Source organism: Hoplias malabaricus, chromosome 9 (assembly GCF_029633855.1).
Source record: "Hoplias malabaricus isolate fHopMal1 chromosome 9, fHopMal1.hap1, whole genome shotgun sequence".
Taxonomy (NCBI): domain Eukaryota; kingdom Metazoa; phylum Chordata; class Actinopteri; order Characiformes; family Erythrinidae; genus Hoplias; species Hoplias malabaricus.
The window spans coordinates 17,331,189-17,350,644 of NC_089808.1; the positions used below are offsets into that span (position 1 = coordinate 17,331,189).

General features: G+C 37.8%; 1 protein-coding gene across 1 annotated transcript in view; it reads left to right on the forward strand.

The window, feature by feature from the left end:
• The first annotated feature begins 8,967 nt into the window (after positions 1 to 8,967).
• Positions 8,968 to 19,456, forward strand: part of tmie (transmembrane inner ear) — a 28,183-nt gene continuing 17,694 nt past the window's right edge. The window contains exons 1-3 of the mRNA XM_066680231.1: positions 8,968 to 9,124; positions 12,989 to 13,106; positions 17,791 to 17,940. Of these exons, the coding sequence (XP_066536328.1) occupies positions 9,002 to 9,124; positions 12,989 to 13,106; positions 17,791 to 17,940 (391 nt within the window). The 5' untranslated portion in view covers positions 8,968 to 9,001. The remainder of the gene's footprint in view (positions 9,125 to 12,988; positions 13,107 to 17,790; positions 17,941 to 19,456) is intronic.

The window sequence follows — 19,456 nt, forward strand, 5'->3', positions numbered from 1 at the left end:
CTTAGCTGATGCATACTCATAACAGTCCATGTTTTTAAGTAGTTGCATCAAATACAGACACTCTTGAATGGTAGCAGCTAGAGCCATGTATTCTGCTTCGCATGTGGATAATGCGACTGTGGGCTGCTTTTTAGTCTTCCATGAAATCAGTGGTCCCTTTTTGGACAAGCTAACACAATAACCAGTTGTGCTGTGGCGATCATTCACATCAGCTGCCCAGTCAGCATTGCTGTATGCATGTAATCCAAGATTTTCATTTTCACATTTTTTGTAATGACAAATTCAGTTGTACACAACTCATTGCCAGATGTGCCCTTAAGGTATCTTAACACATGTGTTAAGATATACAATATAAGATATACATTGTTGCTCTGTAGGTTCTGCAAAATGCTGTGACAGTTTAGTCACTACAAAGCTTAAGTCCGGTCTGGTACAAGTAGTCAAATAAATAAGACTACCAACAGCTTCTCTGTATTTTTTGACATTCTTCATTCTTTCTGTTTCTTCATCATAGTCCAGTTTTTGTTCACAATGTGTGACTCTAGGTTTGCAGTCCTGCATATCAAATCTCTCGAGTATTTTCTTTACAAACCCTGTTTGAGACATTTTTACATAGTTTTCACCCTGTTCAAAATCAATCCCGAGAAAATATATCAGTTTTCGCAAATCCTTCTTTTGAAACATTGCTGTCAGAACCTCTTTGACATCCTTTAGCACTTTTTCATTAGTGGCATCGATGTAAACACAATAATCTGCTGGATTTTGTACAAAATTGTCCTCACACTGTAAGGGGCCGCCTACGCTGTGGGCCTCCCACCAACAGGGGGTGACCACACACAGGTAATTGTGCAAAATGTTGTTCCAATTTCTACCAGCCTGTTTGAAATCATACAGTGATCTGTTCAGTTTATACACCAACTTTTCTTTTACATTTGATCACTCTTCGTAACCTTCTGGTTGTTCCAGGTATATTTCACAGTCTATTGGTGTGTGGAGATCCGAGAGCACTGTTTAATCCGAGAGCACTGTTTGGTGTGTTTTCTAGAATTACAAAAAATCAAGCAGGTTCTGAACAACTAATTCCAGCAACTCTCACCAGTAAAGATTTTATGGACTTTTTTAATAATAAAATTGAGAATATTAGACAACAAACTCTAGCCACAGGATCAAATCCATCCTGGCTGCCACCTGATGTGAATGAAATAAAACATAATATAACTGTAAAAGAAAGACTTGAAACCTTTTACCCACTCCCACAATTAGAACTAGAGAAGATTATCACCTCCGCAAACTGTACAACTTGCACACTTGATGCAATTCCCACAAAGTTGCTCAAAGAAGTACTACCAGCTATTATTGATCCTCTTTTAACTATAGTAAACTCATCGCTTAGTCTGGGCCACGTACCCAAAGCTTTTAAATTAGCAGTTATTAAACCTATGATCAAGAAACCAAATCTTGATGCTAGTACACTGTCTAATTACAGGCCTATTTCTAATTTGCCATTTCTGTCTAAGATCTTAGAAAAAGCTGTGGCCCAACAACTTAGTTCATATCTACATAAGAATCATATATATGAAAAATTCCAATCTGGATTCAGGCAACATCATAGTACAGAGACAGCTCTAGTCAAGATAACAAATGATCTTCTTCTTGCCTCTGATCAAGGCCACGTATCCCTGTTGGTGCTTCTTGACCTAAGCGCAGCCTTCGATACAATAGACCACAATATTCTCATAGAAAGGTTAGAAAACATGGTTGGAATCACAGGGACAGCCCTATTATGGTTCAAATCTTACTTAACGGAACGTTATCAATTCGTAAAAGTAAACAATCTAAATTCAAATTATTCTAAAGTAAGATTTGGAATTCCACAAGGCTCTATTTTAGGACCATTATTATTTACATTATACATGTTACCGCTAGGCACAGTTATAAGAAACCATGACATTAACTTTCACTGTTACGCAGACGACACACAATTGTATATTTCAGCCAAGCCCGATGACAAACACAGATTAAAGAAAATAGAGGACTGTGTAAAAGACGTGAAAGGCTGGATGTTGCGTAACTTCCTCCTTCTAAACAGCAACAAAACAGAGGTCCTGCTTTTGGGTCCAAAAGTGACAAGAAATAAATTATCAGACTTAATTTTAAATCTAGCTAACTTTCCAGTTAAACCTGGTTCAGCAGCAAAAAATCTTGGTGTCATAATTGACCCGGATTTATCATTTGATCAACACATAGGTAGTATCACTAGGACAGCTTTTTTACATCTTCGCAATATTGCTAAGATTAGAAATGCCTTATCCCTCCAGGACGCAGAAACATTAGTACATGCCTTTATTACTTCAAGGCTTGACTACTGTAACGCACTACTGTCAGGATGCACCAGCAGCAATTTAAGAAAACTTCAACTAGTTCAAAATGCTGCAGCTAGGGTCCTCACTAAAACTAGAAAATTTGAACATATCAGCCCAGTTTTATCATCACTTCATTGGCTGCCTGTTAAATTCCGCATTGACTACAAAATTTTGTTATTAACATATAAAGCTCTACATGGGCTTGCTCCTGAATATCTTCAAGATACAATTTCCTATTATGAGCCCCCACGTTCACTCAGATCACAGAATACTGGATTTTTAAATGTTCCCAGAATTCAGAAGGCCTCAGCTGGGGGAAGAGCCTTTTCTTATAAAGCCCCCCAACTCTGGAATGATCTTCCAGAAAATGTTCGGGACTCAGACACAGTCGCAATCTTCAAATGTAGGCTAAAAACTCATTTGTTTAGTTTATCATTTGGTAGCTAATGCTCCCCCATAGATAAAGGCGGCAGATCCGGGGGGTCCATGGACACAGGGAATTATAGTATACTGAGACGCTGGTGCTGTCGTCCCGCCGCTTCTCGCGATCACTCAGGTTTGTTGACGGTGGAGCGGAGGGATGCCAGTGTTTCAGGATGCTCCCGTGTCTGTGTGTCCTCCTGGTTCTCTCCTTTTAGTTAATGCTGTCATAGTCAGATCTGCCGGAGTCATTAGCCACACTCTGGAAATTTTCATATTTTCTACTTTACAAACACAAAACAGTTCAAAACTAATTCCATCCCTTTACATCTTTCCGAGTAAACGACTGCCCACCTGTCTGTCTGGACACTGATGGATGACTGTCGAGATCCTCCTCCACGCTTCAGACCAGCTGCCCACGCTCCAGCAACCACCAAGTGCCTTGAAGCTGTCCCTACACTGAAGTTCTCATGGACTACTAACTATCATCACCAGTAGATTGACCAGAGGAGGATGGGTCACCCCTTGTGAGCCTTGGTTCCTCCCAAGGTTTCTTCCTCAGCTGGGGGAGTTTTTCCTTGCCACTGTCGCCCCTGGCTTGCTCACTTGAGGGTTTTACATTTGTCTTTACATTTCATGTCAAATCTTGTCTTACTGGAATTCTGTGAAGCTGCTTTGTGACAACATCAGTTGTGAAAAGCGCTATATAAATAAATTTGATTTGATTTGATTTGATTTGGAGATAAGCGGTTTTGACATCCATTTGATGCAGGATAAGGTTTTCCTGCACTGCTTTCTGCATCAAAACTCTACTGCTAGTTAGACTGCATTTTCACTGCATGAACCCATTATCCCCCCACTGTCTGCTTGCCTTTAGGAAGGGTTGTTAGAGTAAATGTATTGTTTTCTCGTAGCGACATTTCCTCATCCATTGCTTTTCTCCATTCTTTGGAGTTTTGAGAATGTACAGCTTCTTCAAATGTTAAAGGTACATCACACACAATTCTGTAGCAATAATCTATGTTTGTTAACACCTGATCATCGATTACCTCATCAGTTACATATTTATTCAGGTAACTTGGCTTCTTCCTCACCCTTGAAGGATAGCTTGTTGTGGCTGGGTCACAGATAGCATCATTTTTGTTGTCTGACTCTGATAAGGAGACTGGATCCTGACTTTGCTCAGGTGTCTCAGATTCCTCTGTCTCTTTCCTGGACCTTTTTTGTATGTCAAACTCATCCTCGGTTATTACATCAGTTTGTCTGTTGCGCTACCGCCTTTTTGGAAACAAACTTCACTAGTCTGTGTTTTTGCACTTTTCCCTTGTGTGGAAAATAGATTAGGTAGGCAGGGCTATTTTTGTCGTATCCTACAAAAATTCCCTCCTCACATTTTGAATTAATTTTCCCTTGTCTTGTTTGTAGGCGTAACAGGCTGAACCAAATTTCTGCATCCTGGACAGATTTGGTCTTTTACCACTTCCTTTTTGGTAAGGGGTTTGTCCTGTACATCTATTGAAACATTTGTTTCTTATTGTGGCTGCTGTTTGAACTGCGTAAGGCCACAATGCTTTAGGTAAGTTGCTCTCTATCAACATGCACCTCACCATGTCAAAAAGTGTGCGCCAGTTTCGTTCGGCAGTGCCATTTTGGTGTGGCGATTATGGCGATGAGGTCTCATGTCTGATACAGTTTTTGTTAAGTAGTGCTTGATAACACTTTCCGGTAAACTCTGTGCCGTTATTAGATCGCATACACTTAATCTTGCCATACAGTGCTGTGTCTGCAATAAACCTCTCTGTTGCTTGCAGTGTGTCACTCTTATGTACACAAAAACTGCACTGGAAAAGTCATCAGTGAATGATGCAAATAATGCAAATATGTAGCCCTCTGTAGACTCTGGGTCTATTGGTCCAGCTAAATCTGTGTGAACCAGTTCTAATGCAGCTTTAGCTCTCTTATCTGGTTCCCTGTTTTTCGATTGAGTGAACTTTCCTTTAATGCACATTTCACATTGTTTCACTTGTTTATCACTGTTGCCCTTAATGTTTATTCCTTCAACAACACCCTGTAAATTTCTTATGTCATCGTAATTACAATGTCCCAGAATTTGGATATCATAAGAACCTTTACACTGATCTTCCTTAAGATTAACCTTAAAAAATTAAGTTGGATAAACTTAATTGAATTACTTGTTACCAATTGAAGCAGTTTAATTAAGTTGGATCAACTAATTTCTTTTTACAGTGCAGTCTGAAGATAGTGCAGTCTGAAGTACAGTCTATTGCACTCTTTGATGGGGAACATCGTTCCATCTTTGTGTTTCAGAACATCTTCTCCCTGTTTGAAAGTCACTGTTGCACCATTGTTTGTCGCTGCTTTTACAGAAAAGATGTCTTGTTGATAAGAGGGGATATGTACAGCGCCTGCTTCAGGGTCGTCTTGCAGTGTCGCCCTCTGCTGTCCATCAAAGTCACCTCTGCCTCTGCTCTTCTTCTCACTACTCCTTTGCATCGGGTGCCATCAGCCAGTTCGATGCAGTGTGTCTCTGGTTTAAAGTTGTCTTCAAACCTTTTAAAACTTCCAAGGTTCGTGATGATGTGTCCACCATCAAAGCTTTGCCGCTCGTCTGCACCTCCCAATTTGCTTTACTCAGCCGAAAAGCATATTCTTTGCCATCCTCTTCATCAGCAGCTTTCCGCACCTCATCCAGTCATTATTTTCTCTTGCACACTTCCACTTGATGTGTGGGGCTTTTACAGAAACTGCACCATTTCTTGCAGTGACAAACTCTCGTTTTGTACGCATCAGAAACACACCAAGTCGGTGCCATCCACTCTCCAGTGGCCCACACTTGCCTGTGCATGCTTTGTGCTTGATTGTGCTCGCGCTTTCGTGACGTTGTCCTCTGTTGCTGCCGCGCGCATTTTTTCGGTGTCTTCATAACTCTTTAATTTACATTTGAAGTCAGTAAATGTCATTTTAGTTTCATTGCGTAACATGGATGATAAATGGTTTGAATGACTCCGGTAGTCCTTTCAAAATCATAGCAATGAACAGGCCGTCGCTCAAAGTTTCACCTGCATTTCTTAATGCTGTAATGGCTGCTTCGGTTCTCAAAACATAGTCCGTGACACTTTCACTGTTATCTTTCTGCAAAAAGTCAGCTCTGTATATAGACTGATGACACGGGGCTCACCCTTTCCTGCGTAGAAGTCTCTTAGAATCTTTAGAGCCTTTCCTCCATCATCAGCAGCTTCGCGCATCACTAGCGATAGACTTGTGTCATCCAGAAACTGGATGAGCTCTGCGTATGCTTCTGCATTTTTTGTGTCGTCTTCGCCTTCCTCTTCAGGCTTTAAAATAACTTTAAGCCTTGCAGTTGAAAGTGGCCTAAGAACATTGTTTTCCATAGTTCATACTTCTCCACATCTCCATCAAAAACTTAGCCTTAGCACCTATCTTCACCGGGCACGCAGTACAGTGCGACTTTTCTCAGCGGTACCTGCCATAAACTTTTGGTGCTCACTCTCGCTCTTGCCTGGGTCTCGAAGCGGGTCTGGCCCATAACCTGTTATCAGATGAGACTTCACAGCAAGATTCAGACCCGTTCACTTAGCAGTACCTTGATGGAGGGAAAGAACATCACACATTATTAAACTCAAAATTGGAGCAGGCAGAGGGAGCTTCCTGTTCGCGCCAAGTCCCTTTTTATTTCTCACATTGCGTCACAGAACAACAACACTCCTTATTGGACTATGTATATAACACGTCACTTCCCACAACTGACCTTTGGGAATAAAACATATACATTCACATCATAGAGCATACATCTTAACAGAAACATTACACTGTAGAAAGTTATAAACAATAAATATTTTTAAAAAAAGCAAATGGCGAGAAAACTTCAAATTTCAATAAAAATATTTTTTAAATTAAAATTGTAAAAGTACACTTCAATTTTATTATTATAAAATTCATATAAAATATACAAATTCAGAACACAGAAATATGTTTACTAGTGATTATTACTTCACTTGAACCTCATGCCCTTCACAAAATGTAATCGCTCATTGACAGATATCACAGACGAGACATTTGTTGTTGCTGAGATTTTGGCAGTAAATTCTGGCCAAGGCTATACCGAAGCTATCAAACTCAGAGGACTTTCTTTTTGCTCGGTTGAACAGTGGCTCTTGTTAAGACCTTGTCAAACTCTGATAATACAGCAGCACTGCTGTGCTGCTCCATTGCAACTTGCATCTTATAATATACCTTTTGGCAGGATAGCTGACCTTAATGCTGTAGTTGATAGCATATTAAGTTTCAATTATCTTTAATCTGTAAAGTTTAATTCGTTAAGTATTTGTCTCTTTTAGGTTTTGTTTCTTTATATATATATATATATATATATATATATATATATATATATATATATATATATATATATATATAATATTTTTTTTGTAGTTTTTCTATGGCTCTCTCTAGTTGGTATTTGGATGAAAAATGACAAATTCAATGTTGAGAACATACATTCATTTTCTGTAGCTGCTGCATCGTGTTCATGGTCAAAGTGGGTCTGGAGCCTTCACAGAATCATTTGGTGAAAGTTAGTAATACACTGAACAGAACACTCACCCAGTTACATCTGTGGGCACATTTGAATAGCATATCCACCTGTGGATGGAAATCCAGAGCACTCAGTGGAAACCCATACAGACAAAGGTAAAATATAACAAACTCATCACAAACAGTGACACAAGCTGGGGTTTCAACCCATTACCTCAGAACCAGGAGATGTGTGACAGTGACACGATCTGTTACAGTGCCCAACTTTTTGTTGTAGAATTTCATTTTTTTGCTACAGCAACAATAGAGAAATGTCCATCCATTATCTGTAACCGCTTATCCAATTTAGGGTCGCGGGGGTCCAGAGCCTACCTGGAATCATCGGGCGCAAGGCGGGAATACAACCTGGAGGGGACGCCAGTCCTTCACAGGGCATAGAGAAATGTCCTTATGTTTAATGCTGTAATACAGAAGCAGCATTTATGTAACTTTTATTCTTTTAAACACTCTAAGCATCCTCTATCCTCTATTTGAGGATGTGCTATATAAATAAAATATTTTAGCATATGGTCAACCTCAGTTCTTCCCAAATGTTGACACAAACGTTTTACTAATGCTGGATTGCCTCCTCCCCCTCTCAGCCATAAAACTCCCACAATGCCTTACAGCCAGGGCTGTAAATGACACCAGAGCTATTAATTAATTCATGGTCCTTCACCAGTGGGCTGGCCTTGTGTCCAGAACACTGCATAAAAGAAGGAATAGAGAGTATAGTGTAGAAGAGGAATGAGGAAAAAGGAAAATGGTAGGAAAATGAAAAGATAAGCACATTAATTCAGTGAAGGAAAGAAGAAAAGAAATAAGAAAAAAGGTTGAAATATGAAAATTAAGAGAAAAGGAGATGAGTATAGTGTAGTGTCATGTTTGGAAGGAAAAAAGGAAACGGGTGGCTTCGGGTGGAGGAATGAAAAACAGAAGAGGAGAAAAGTTTTTAGTGATGCTGTACTGCCTCCTCCCCCACTAGCCATACAACTCCCACAATTCCTAGCGGCCAAGGCTGTAAATGACACCATATCTCTTAATTAATTTATGGTCCTTCAACGAGGGCTCGCCATAGGCACAGAGCACTGCATAAAAGAAGGAATAAGGAGTATGGTGTAGAAGAGGAATGAAGAGAAAAGAAAAGAATAGGGTCAGAAAACGAAAAGAGAAGAGAAAAAGAAGAGGACTGAAAACAAAGGAACAAGAGAAGGAAATGCAGAATATATGAGTGGAGGAAAAAACAGACGAGAGGAAATGAGAATAAGAGAAGAAAAAGGAATTGGAGAATAGATAAGAAATTAATGTTTGGAGGAATGTGGGGGTGAAGAAAACAGAACAAAGGGAAAATAAGTAAAAAATAAAGAACAAATCGTTTTGGGTAGAAGAATGAAAAAAGAAGAAGCATAAAAAGGGAAAATGAGAAAAAGATCAGATTAAAATGAAAAAAAAAAAAGAGAATAAAAGAAGAAAAAAGAAGTGAAGGAAACAGAGGAGGGGTTTTGGAAGCTTCAGCCCATCTGATCATCAGTTAGTCGATCACTGCCCTGGGAGGGGCAAGAGCACACAGAAATACACAGGAAGAGGTAGAAAAGGACAGAGAGATAATGATGGCGCATAAACTGGCTGCTCACACACGCTCAGCATTTGTACCTCTGTTGATGAGCATTGGGGCAGTGTTCGTGTCTCAATATTTCTTCAAGGCATCAGCCCAGGTTCCTGATCCAGCGGTAAGATAAACCTCAAATTTCTCTGCCTGCACACCTCACAGTGCAAAGAAAACAAGCTAATGCTGCAGTCACAATATTAATTCCACTGTGCTTTACTAAAACAGTAGCAGAACATGTTAATTAATGAAAAATGACACATTACACATCATTTGTATATGAATTATATAAATAATATAAATTAAACCAATCGTTATTATTCAAATTTTACTACAGAGGATTTGCAACACTCAGATTGAATCACAGTTTTATATCTCACCTCAATGCATGTATGGTTAGAAATACCGTACATACAAGCATCAAGAATCTTTTTAAATTATTTTTAAGCATTTTAGTAATATTTGTGAGTTATAGACATTTTTAGAATGTGTGACTTGGTGCATTTTAGAATGTATATTGTGTTCTAGAATAGTTTAATATGTTCTGCAAACCAAAATTTCAGAAATAATATATGAAACATTTTAATTAAAAAAAAGAGCAGTGATTTGATTTTTTTTTAAAATATGTATTCACCTGAAATGTTTAGAAATGTTTAAGGTCTGTTTATTAACAGTTATTAATTACATTGCTGATACATAGACAGTCATTAATAATCAGCTATAACAAATTAATACAAAGGTCAACAGTGACCTGTTGTTTGCCAAATAGTGAAGCCACATCTATCTACACCTCAGATCTTGCCAAATACAACCCTTATTTGTCTTCTCCATCAGTCAACATTAACCCTGCCAGCTTCATCACACATGTGTTAATAGGTTTAACCATTTAATTAACCATGCTAAAAACAAGGTATCTTATTATACATTAATGAAAGGTAGTATACCTTAACATATGAAATGACTAAATTCATATTAATCTTTTCTTAGCTTATTCATTCCCTTGATATCTTCAGATATTTGACACTAAAAATTAGAAGAAAAAAAAAGAGGTCACTGTTGTACTCCCTGTCTCTGGTTTACAAATGATTATTAATGACTTTTAACTTTATAATTTAATTAAGAATTATATAATAAACAGGCATTTAAATGATTTATAAGCCTTTATAAGTGTAGTCTTATTTTAAAATTGTACTTATTTTATATATAAATGCTTATATCAAATTGAATGCTTTAAACATTTTCCAAAAAGGGCATGTCTATCCTTCGGATAAATCACCATTCCTTTTACCAAAATGTAGTAATTCTTTGGAAACTTGAGCATGATTTATGTGGAAAGTAGAATGTTTTTCTTGTTTATTATGAAAGTTGAGCTGCTCAACAATTTTTTGGTCCTCCATTCATACTGCATACTTACATACAGTTCATTCTATCACCTGCATTCTTTTAACAAAAATTCACAATGTGCAGACAGAGGCTTGGGAATTTTGTCTCAGATAATAACAGGAACATGTCTTTACTGTGCAAGTTAGACATTTCTCTGGCACTAAAAATTCAGTACAATTAACAATCCTGGCTTTTGTATGGGTAACAATCATTATGGTCCCTATCCTTTTTGACTAGTAGAATACTATGGTCAATAAAAAAAAAAAAATATATATATATATATATATATATATATATATATATATATATATATTATAATATAGGGTATATTCTGTGTTTGTGTACCTTTCGTTAACTGGTTTTCCATCTCTAATCCTGCAATAGAAAAATGGAGAAAAACCCAAAAGACACAGATGTATCTGCTACTATGTTGCTGGTTTATATGGAAGAAACTGTGTTTGCCTTTTCTTCAGTGTGACTCTGTCTAAAATGGAGTTGATTCACTAGTTTTATCTAAAAAATCTTCCTGCAAGTCTTCCTGCAGGACTCCAGTCTGCAGGCAGATAATCCTTTGAACTATCCCAAATATGTAGTATTGGAGTATGGTTCTAAATCCATCTTGCTGTCCAGTGTTGTTCTGATGAGAGTGGGCAAAATAAAATTTAAAAGTGTATAGTCAAAATAATAAAATAAATAAATAAAATCAAAACTCTTAGAGTCGACTCAGTTTCAGTTTGTGCAGCGTACTTCGAACTTAAAACAAATCTCATCTTGCTACCACCTGAGCCTGCTGTAAAGAGTGGATTACCCATTACTCTTTCCTGACTTTATCTGTTTAATTCTGGCTCTTGCGATGAACACAGCAAATTTTGTGCCTTTCAACTGACATGCAAAAGGGCCAATGATAAGTCTGCTATTTTGGCCTGACGTGTAGAAGAAGGCAGTTTTTATTATTCATGAAAAAAGGACCAGTAAAAGCTAGTACAAAACGATACACAGAAGTGCATATACGCAGATGTACACACAGCCAATCAGAATGCAACTGTCAAAATCCTGACTGTACGGCCAGGGTAGTGCACTCTCTATCTGGGCAGAGCGTCTGTGGTTGAGACTGACGCAACTTGAGCACAGCTAAAGAAATTGATCATACATAAACACACACACACACACACACACACAGAGCAGCAGGCATCCTTTTATACTTCTCTCAATCCACACACATGCATCTGTAAATCCACAAATATGGCCGTCAGGTGAACAAGCTCCCACTATGTTGCACTGGATAAATTTATTTGTGAATAGTGAAACATCTGTTATTTGTGTTTAATCATTTATGCATTTATATTTTGAGTATTTTGAGACTAATCTCTCTCCATAGAGCTCTGTTAAAAAATGTGATATGGATAAATGGGTCAGGGATCCACACTTCTGTATCTTTTTAATGTTTGAATGAGGACTAAACATCCTGAAAGAAACAATAAAAAAAAAAAATTAATATCAAAGTTATTTTTGAGTTGTGTGTTTGAGTGAAGAGTAGGTACTATAGCATTGTAACTTTATTGTTGTGGTTATATTTTAAAATTGACAATACTTATGAATACAGTTTCATTGTGTTAAATTAACATTGTTTATTTTACATTTAAATATCCATGATTAAATAGCTACAGTCTTAAGACGGGATAATATGAATAATTTTAGGAAGTTGTGTGATTTCTTACATTTTTAAATAGTTAGACAGCACTAATATATATAATTTTCAATAAATGTTGTGGAAAGAAAATGGAATACCATGTTTTTATAGAATTAAGCCAGAAGATATTTTGACTTATAGTCTAATTTACGTAATAACTGAATAGAGAACTACTGCAAAAGCATTTTTCACTTTATAATTGATTAGAATGCTCTAGAACATGTTTGCAATTACCAGGACCTTTTTTGAGTGGTTTAGAAACATGCATTTTCATACATTGAAACTGACAGGGGTACATATACACTTCACATCAATGGTACCTTCACATATATGCATGTCACCAATACAATGATACTTTCACTCAGTTTATAGTCTCTTAGAATGCTCTAGATCTTATTTGAATATACTCGGACCTTTAGGAGTGGTAAAGAAATTTGCATTTCCTCAAAGGTATGCTACACTTTCAAATGACTTTTTTTTACCACTCTGCAGTAATATTACCTTACACACCCCACATATCATGGAAAATGCTGTCTTGGTAGTCCCTTTCATTTTGGTACAGCAAACCGAATGTTAACATCCAAAAGCATACCTAATTAAACCAAATTACAGTAATTGTTCTGTAATTGTGCTCCTATACTGTCAGTAAAGCAGGCAGCCTAAAGCTATAAATGCCTCTTATGCATTTACTTCATATTGTGAACCACCATGCCTACTTAAATCACACTGTTGCTGCCTGTTTTTATCTACCGTAATTATAACACAATGAGCCTTTTCGTAAAAATCCCAAAGCTTTAGAATTCCCCCCCAAGTTCACCTTATGTTCTGAACTCAAGTGCTTGGTAATATAACTGCAGGAACATTGCAATAATATGGGTAGAACTTGGTATATTTCTTTGATGTTTCCCACTACAGCTCCTGCCTACTGACCCCCCACCAAAGCCAGACCCCATCACTTCAGAGACTGTGGTGTTCTGGGGCCTCCGCCTATGGCAAGTCGTTGGAATCTTCTCTATGTTCATCCTAGCAATTAGTAAGTATTTTAAGTACATTAAGTACAATTTCATTTTGGCAAATAACTAAAAATTTTACTTGCTAATCTGCTTTTCCCAAATACAAAATGTGTGTTGGGTGTAATATTTATCTTTAGTTTTGACATTGGCCTCAGGATATAATCAATTTGTATATAACACTATATGACATAATTTGTCAAAACTAAAGATATATATTACACCAAACATACATTTTGCACAATCAATTTGGGATCAGGAGTGCCTACCAATACAGAGAGTGTGAAACAGGAAAACCCAGTCAATTTTCATAGGCTTGCTAAGTCAGTAAACATGGGAAAAGGTAAGTGGCCTGATTAAATATGATCAAAAGGACAACAGAAAAGAAGAATTAATTGAACTATGTGGCTAAAATCCATAGATTCTGCTCAATGCTTTCTTACTGTCATGTGTTTGTGTTGATGAGAGTTGTGGCTTGCATTTAAAGGAACAGGTGCTAAAAGCATTCATTCTGACCATGACTGTTTAGACAGGGTAAAAATGGTGTTATGTAATTTGATCTTTGGAGTATGTTGACCCCAATATGTCACATACACAGAGTACAGAAATCTATGTTATATTGTGGAAAAATGGGTTAATAAGTACCTTTAAAATTATTACTGCTATTTTATATACCCAAGAAACTACTAAAAATGACATAAGAGCATCCCTATGCCTATCATTCATTAAAAAAAAAATAAATGTATGAATATGTATGGTGATGGAAGTTTTAAAAATGACTTTGCCACAGCTCCCCATTGTACACAACCTGCCCATTTCTCAAACAGGGAATATAATTCTCTGTAACTGAAAATTCTTTTAACACAAAAGTTTGCTTTGTTTAATGAGTGCATCCACATTTAGAGTGACAGTTCAATGCCCCAGACAAAATATGTACACTTGCTCCAACAACATCTAGGGCATTGAGCTGAGGTTTATATGCAGTACCTCTTTGTCCAAAGACAATGCTTTAAAAATGGAATTAACTTAAAAATGTGCATACTCCAAAAACTAATGCAGGTTTTGTAGTCCTGGAAGCTCACCGAACAATCACATTGGTTGTACATATCACATGTGGCAATACCCAGTTAATCAAATCTGTGCATTTTGATGCTAGCGGAGTTGCCAACCATCCTGTAAAATATGGAATTGTCTCATATTTGAGAAGCTGCGGGATGGCCTTGAAACCATACCCTGAGAATAAGTTTAGGCATTGAGTAGTTTTGTAATTTTCAATTTCCCCATGTCAAAACAAAACTCAAATGTCCAGGGTCCAGAACCAGGAAAAATCAGCCAATAGAATTCACTGAGAGAAATGGCCCTGATTCCACCCCTAAACTGTCAAAAACCCACCCATTTTCCAAAGCGATGTAAATCCTCTGAAGTGCAGGAAGAGGCTGAGGGAAAAAAGCTTGTCAAGCAAGGGAAACTTTAAAATAGAGAGGGTATAAACATTTTAAAACATTTTGATTAAAAATAATATTTATACATAAATATAACATTACATATTTTCATATATGATTAACAATAACATTAAAGATTATTCTTAGAGTGTACAAATTTAGGAGTCCCAAATAAGCAGTCTGTATATTAAACATTGATATAAACAGAACATTGGTAACAAAGGAGTTTTAACATAAGTACTTACATTTTGACTGGATCTAAGTTAAATGTTGTAACACTGTCGAAGTAAGAGGCAAATGCAAACATGGAGATTTATTACTCAATAAATTGAACAAAAAGGAAAACACTACAAAACAAGAGCTTCAACAGACATGATTGTTCAAAGAGATCTAAAAGACAAATGCCTGACCAGGCATGAGACAAAGACACATGTCTTTAAATCTACAGAAACCAGCAAACACCTGTGAGCTCAGTCACATGGCCTTAGGCTTTAAACATAAGAACGTTGACAAAACCAAACAGAACACAAAACATGACAATTATGGTAATGTAATAAGATTGTTTTTCAGCCACCATAGACCTATGAGCTGCATTTACTTGAAATCTCATCATAATTAATGAAATATTTTAAATAGTATAGCACTGTTTAAGCTAGTAATACAGGGTTTGCCAAATCCATGTAAAGATTGTAGGCCACTGTTCACAAAGACTACTGACTTCTCCTTTTCTTGGAAAATGACAGCCAAGCCCAGATGTCAATTTTTTGAATAAATGTATTTTTTTTTTAATAAATAATGACTGACAACATAAATGTAGTACATGACTGGTTGTAGTCAAAAAGGATGGACAGGTATATAACAATATGGATGTAGTCCCCACTTTCAGTCAATAGACTGAAATAGACATCACCATGCGGGACATGCAACGAGCGATACGGTGATGCTACTGTTGAAAAGCAGTAAATTCAGCAACAATTACAAGACAAGTCATTAAGCACTTTATTTTAATATTCACATTTTCTTTTTCAATAGCTTTGTTATATATCAAAATTTTACTTGAAATAAAAAGAGAACATAAAAAGAGAGTATTTTTGTTATTTGTAATTTAGCTAATTCCATATGAAAATTTAAAGAATAATTAAGTGCCTTAAGAAAGCTCTAGGCATAAAGAAGGGCATATAAAGTGACACCTCTTATTTTAAAGTTGTTATGAAAGAACACCTTTTCGGTCATCATGTTTTGACATCATTGTATGCCTAGTGCTTTCCTGTTTTTCCCCAGTTCTTTCTTTCATCAGGCCCTGGTGTTGATTTCATTATGCCCTTGTCACACATCCCTGATTGCTGTCGAGGTGTTCTCTGCTTTTTAGGCTATTAGGCTTGTGCCTGTGTTAGTTTGCCTGTGTGTGTTTGTGGTTGTTCATTCATTTGTCACATCACTTGTAATTTAAGGATTTTGCAGTCATTCATTTATAAGATGGTTTATCGGCAGATTAGTGGTTATTATTAGTGTGTGTGTGGGGGGGCACCTTTAAAATGAAGAGGCATCTTGAAATGATGCATATCAATCTAGTTGTGTGTATGCGCGCCTCTCATTCATGTCCCCGTTCCAATCAGATTGACTGCTGTGATGTTCCTATGACATGTCTAAGATCTGAATGGCTGAAACATGCAATAACTGCATTTAATATATATTTTATTGCCATTGCACTTGTTGTTAACATTTAAAATTTACAATTATTTGTAACACACACACAGACTCACACACTCAGACCTAAGGAACCCTTTTGAGTTGCCAATCCACCAACACCTACCCAGAGGAAACCCACATGAACACGGGGAGAACACACCAAACTCCTCACAGACCCCAGAGTGAGACTTGAACCCACAACCTCCAGGTCCCTGAGCTATAGTTTATCCCAGAAATACAATCAACGCCAACCTCTGAGTCATAAATGAACCATGTGACCTTTTTCTTTGAAAGGGTTGGGATTGTGAGCACTGGAGTTCCCAGATGCACAGGGCTTTCATTGGCTTCTTGTAGACATGGCCTTGTTGCACTGCAGCAGCATCATCAGCAGTCATCAGCCCATAATCTTCTTATGGCTTTGGTCAGAGACACAGCCATATTGGGGTGACCATTCTGCAGGAGCCTGTGGCCTTCTCCATCATTGGATCTGATTCCTTGGGTGATCCACTTGCATGCACGTCTGTCCTGGACCACAGAATGAGCTCATGTTGCCCAGCTTTCAGGGTTCAGAGGTCTGAGGTATATTTCATGCTCAGGGTGTGGCACTGAGCATCACTAGATTAAACTAAAGAATTAAAACTTCGTCTGGAGTTTCTATTGCCTTGAGGTAATGGCTCTAAACTTACTTATAGTAGATTGGTGTGAATCTATTAATCCTTCTCTCTCCCTTAATGTCTGCAGTTCTCTTGTTCTTTTATTATCCCATTTCTACTCTCTCTTCTCTGTTCTGTTCATCTCCTCTGTGCTCCTCTCTTTTCTCTTAATTAGTTCTGAAGATTAAAGTCTCAAAAAGTCTAATTTCTTATGAGAGAAATTAAAGCACATTCATCTCACTTCGCTACAATGTTCTGTTGATGACATTTTCAGGAAATGCTGAATAAATTAAATTCTTTCACTTCTGCAAGAGTCAGAGTCACACAAGGTCCAATTGGCTTTGCTCTTCATGATAGTGTGGATAGAACTAATGAAAATATAAAATCAAGACTTTGCCAGAAAAAAAGTATCATTTAGAGACCTGTTTACTACCGGAAGATTATAGCCCACAATAGAGGCAATACATAACGGTATATTTGAAGAACTAAAGATACTACAAATTATGTATATGAACTAAAAATATAACTACAAAAAATATATAGGCTAATTTATTTGTAATATAGGTCAATGTGTTCCACAGTTAAGGGCTGGGATATTGGAACTAATTAATAGTAAATATTATATGATGTATGTTTAATAATCTAAATGAATTATGAGTGATAGTTACACTTAATATCTACCTATCTTAACACCAGTATACTTACATACCTAATAACACTCCCAAGTGTGCATACTGGCCCCTGCACCTTACTGCAACATTTACATTCTTGCTCCTTTAAAATGCATATGAGAATTATGTATGCATGTTTATGAACACATTCTGAGGGTTTGTTCATAGTAAGTTTGGAGGGGGGTCTTTTTAAGCTGGTTAAAATTGCCCTTTGCTCTAAATCGAATTTGTTTGCTTCTCTTTATTTCACAGTCATTACGCTGTGCTGTATTTTCAAATGCCGAATTCCTCGAACAAAGAAGGAAATAGAAGCAAGGCATGCTCAGAGACAAGCAGCTAAAACATATGCTAACACGCTAGAGACTGTTCCTCCACTCAACGAGCTCACAGAAATACCAGGAGGTAAAAAACACCCTACACTTCAGTCAGCACTCATAAGAGAACATATATTGATGTTTTTACATGTAGTGTGATTTGTGTTTGAGGTATGCATTTTAGCATTTATTTTGTTGGGTTAATTTGAAAGATTCCGTAATGCAAAAAATGCTAATAATAAATGAAATCAGAGTCATACTCAGGAAATTTGTCAAGTATCCAACACATAGAATTTGTCTTGGTGAGTGCACCCTTGTATGAACTATAACATATAAGACAAGGAAGACAAGTGCATAGAATATTTGCACTATTCAAGACAAATGTACAAAACATAGACACAAAAGCAGGTATTAGATAGTGAAAAGAGCCAAAAGAAATAAATTATTGGTTGATTAGCAGGGTTTGAGCAATATAAAAATATATTATTTAGAGTATATAACAGCTTGATATGTGTAAATTTAAAAAGGTAGTTTGAAACACGGTAGACATTTTATGTCACATTGCAATATCGAATTACATGAACGTTTGTGTTATGCTATGTGCAAATAGGCATTGATGTGGATGTGGGCCCACCTGGGGTTAATGGGATTAATTTACATGTTTCCTCATGAAATAAATCTCTTGAGATTGCTTCATAACCCACAATGATTAACTGTACTGTGGTGAAACCAAACAAAAATGTTCTGCTTTGGCAGGGCAATAAAGTTTTATTCTATTCTATTCTATTCTATTCTATTCTATTCTAGAATGACTAAAGCTACAAACTTTTTGTAAAAGAAACAGTGCTCTCAATCCCAAGCTCTCCTGTTGTGAAACCCTTACTGTCCCATTGGACAGGAACTGAGGCAAGACTGAGGACAGGACAGAACCTGAGACGAAAGACTGGACAGGGGCATGTGACTGGACAGGGGACAGGACAGGGTGCTGGACATTGGGCCAGATACTGGATGGGGACTTAGACTGGACAGGATTATAAGCAGGGGACTGGAATGGAGACAGGACAGGTGACAGGACTGAGGCTTGAGACAGGACAGGTGACAGGACTGAGGCTTGATACAGGACAGGTGACTGAACTTGAGACAGGACAGGTGACTGGACTGAGGCTGGGTGCTGGAACTGGACAGGAGACAGGACAGGTGACGGAATGGAGAACTGGGAATGGGTGTAGAACGGGTGCAGAAGCGGCCGGGGAAGCCGCCATCCCAGGAACTGGAGCAGTGGTTACCACCTTCTCGGGGACAGGAGCAGCTGGGTGCGCCGCCTTCTCTGGGACAGAAGCGGCTGTGGAAGCCGCCTTCTCAGGGACAGGAGCGGCTGGGTGCGCCGCCTTCTCTGGGACAGAAGCGGCTGTGGAAGCCGCCTTCTCATGGACAGGAACGGCTGGGTTAGCCACCTTCACAAAGACAGGAGCGGCGGATGCCGCCTTCACAGGGACAGGAGTGGCCGTGGAAGCCGCCTTCTCAGGGATAGGAGCGGCTGGGTACGCCGCCTTCACAAGCACAAGAGCGGCTGGGTTCGCCACCTTCACAGGGACAGGAGCGGC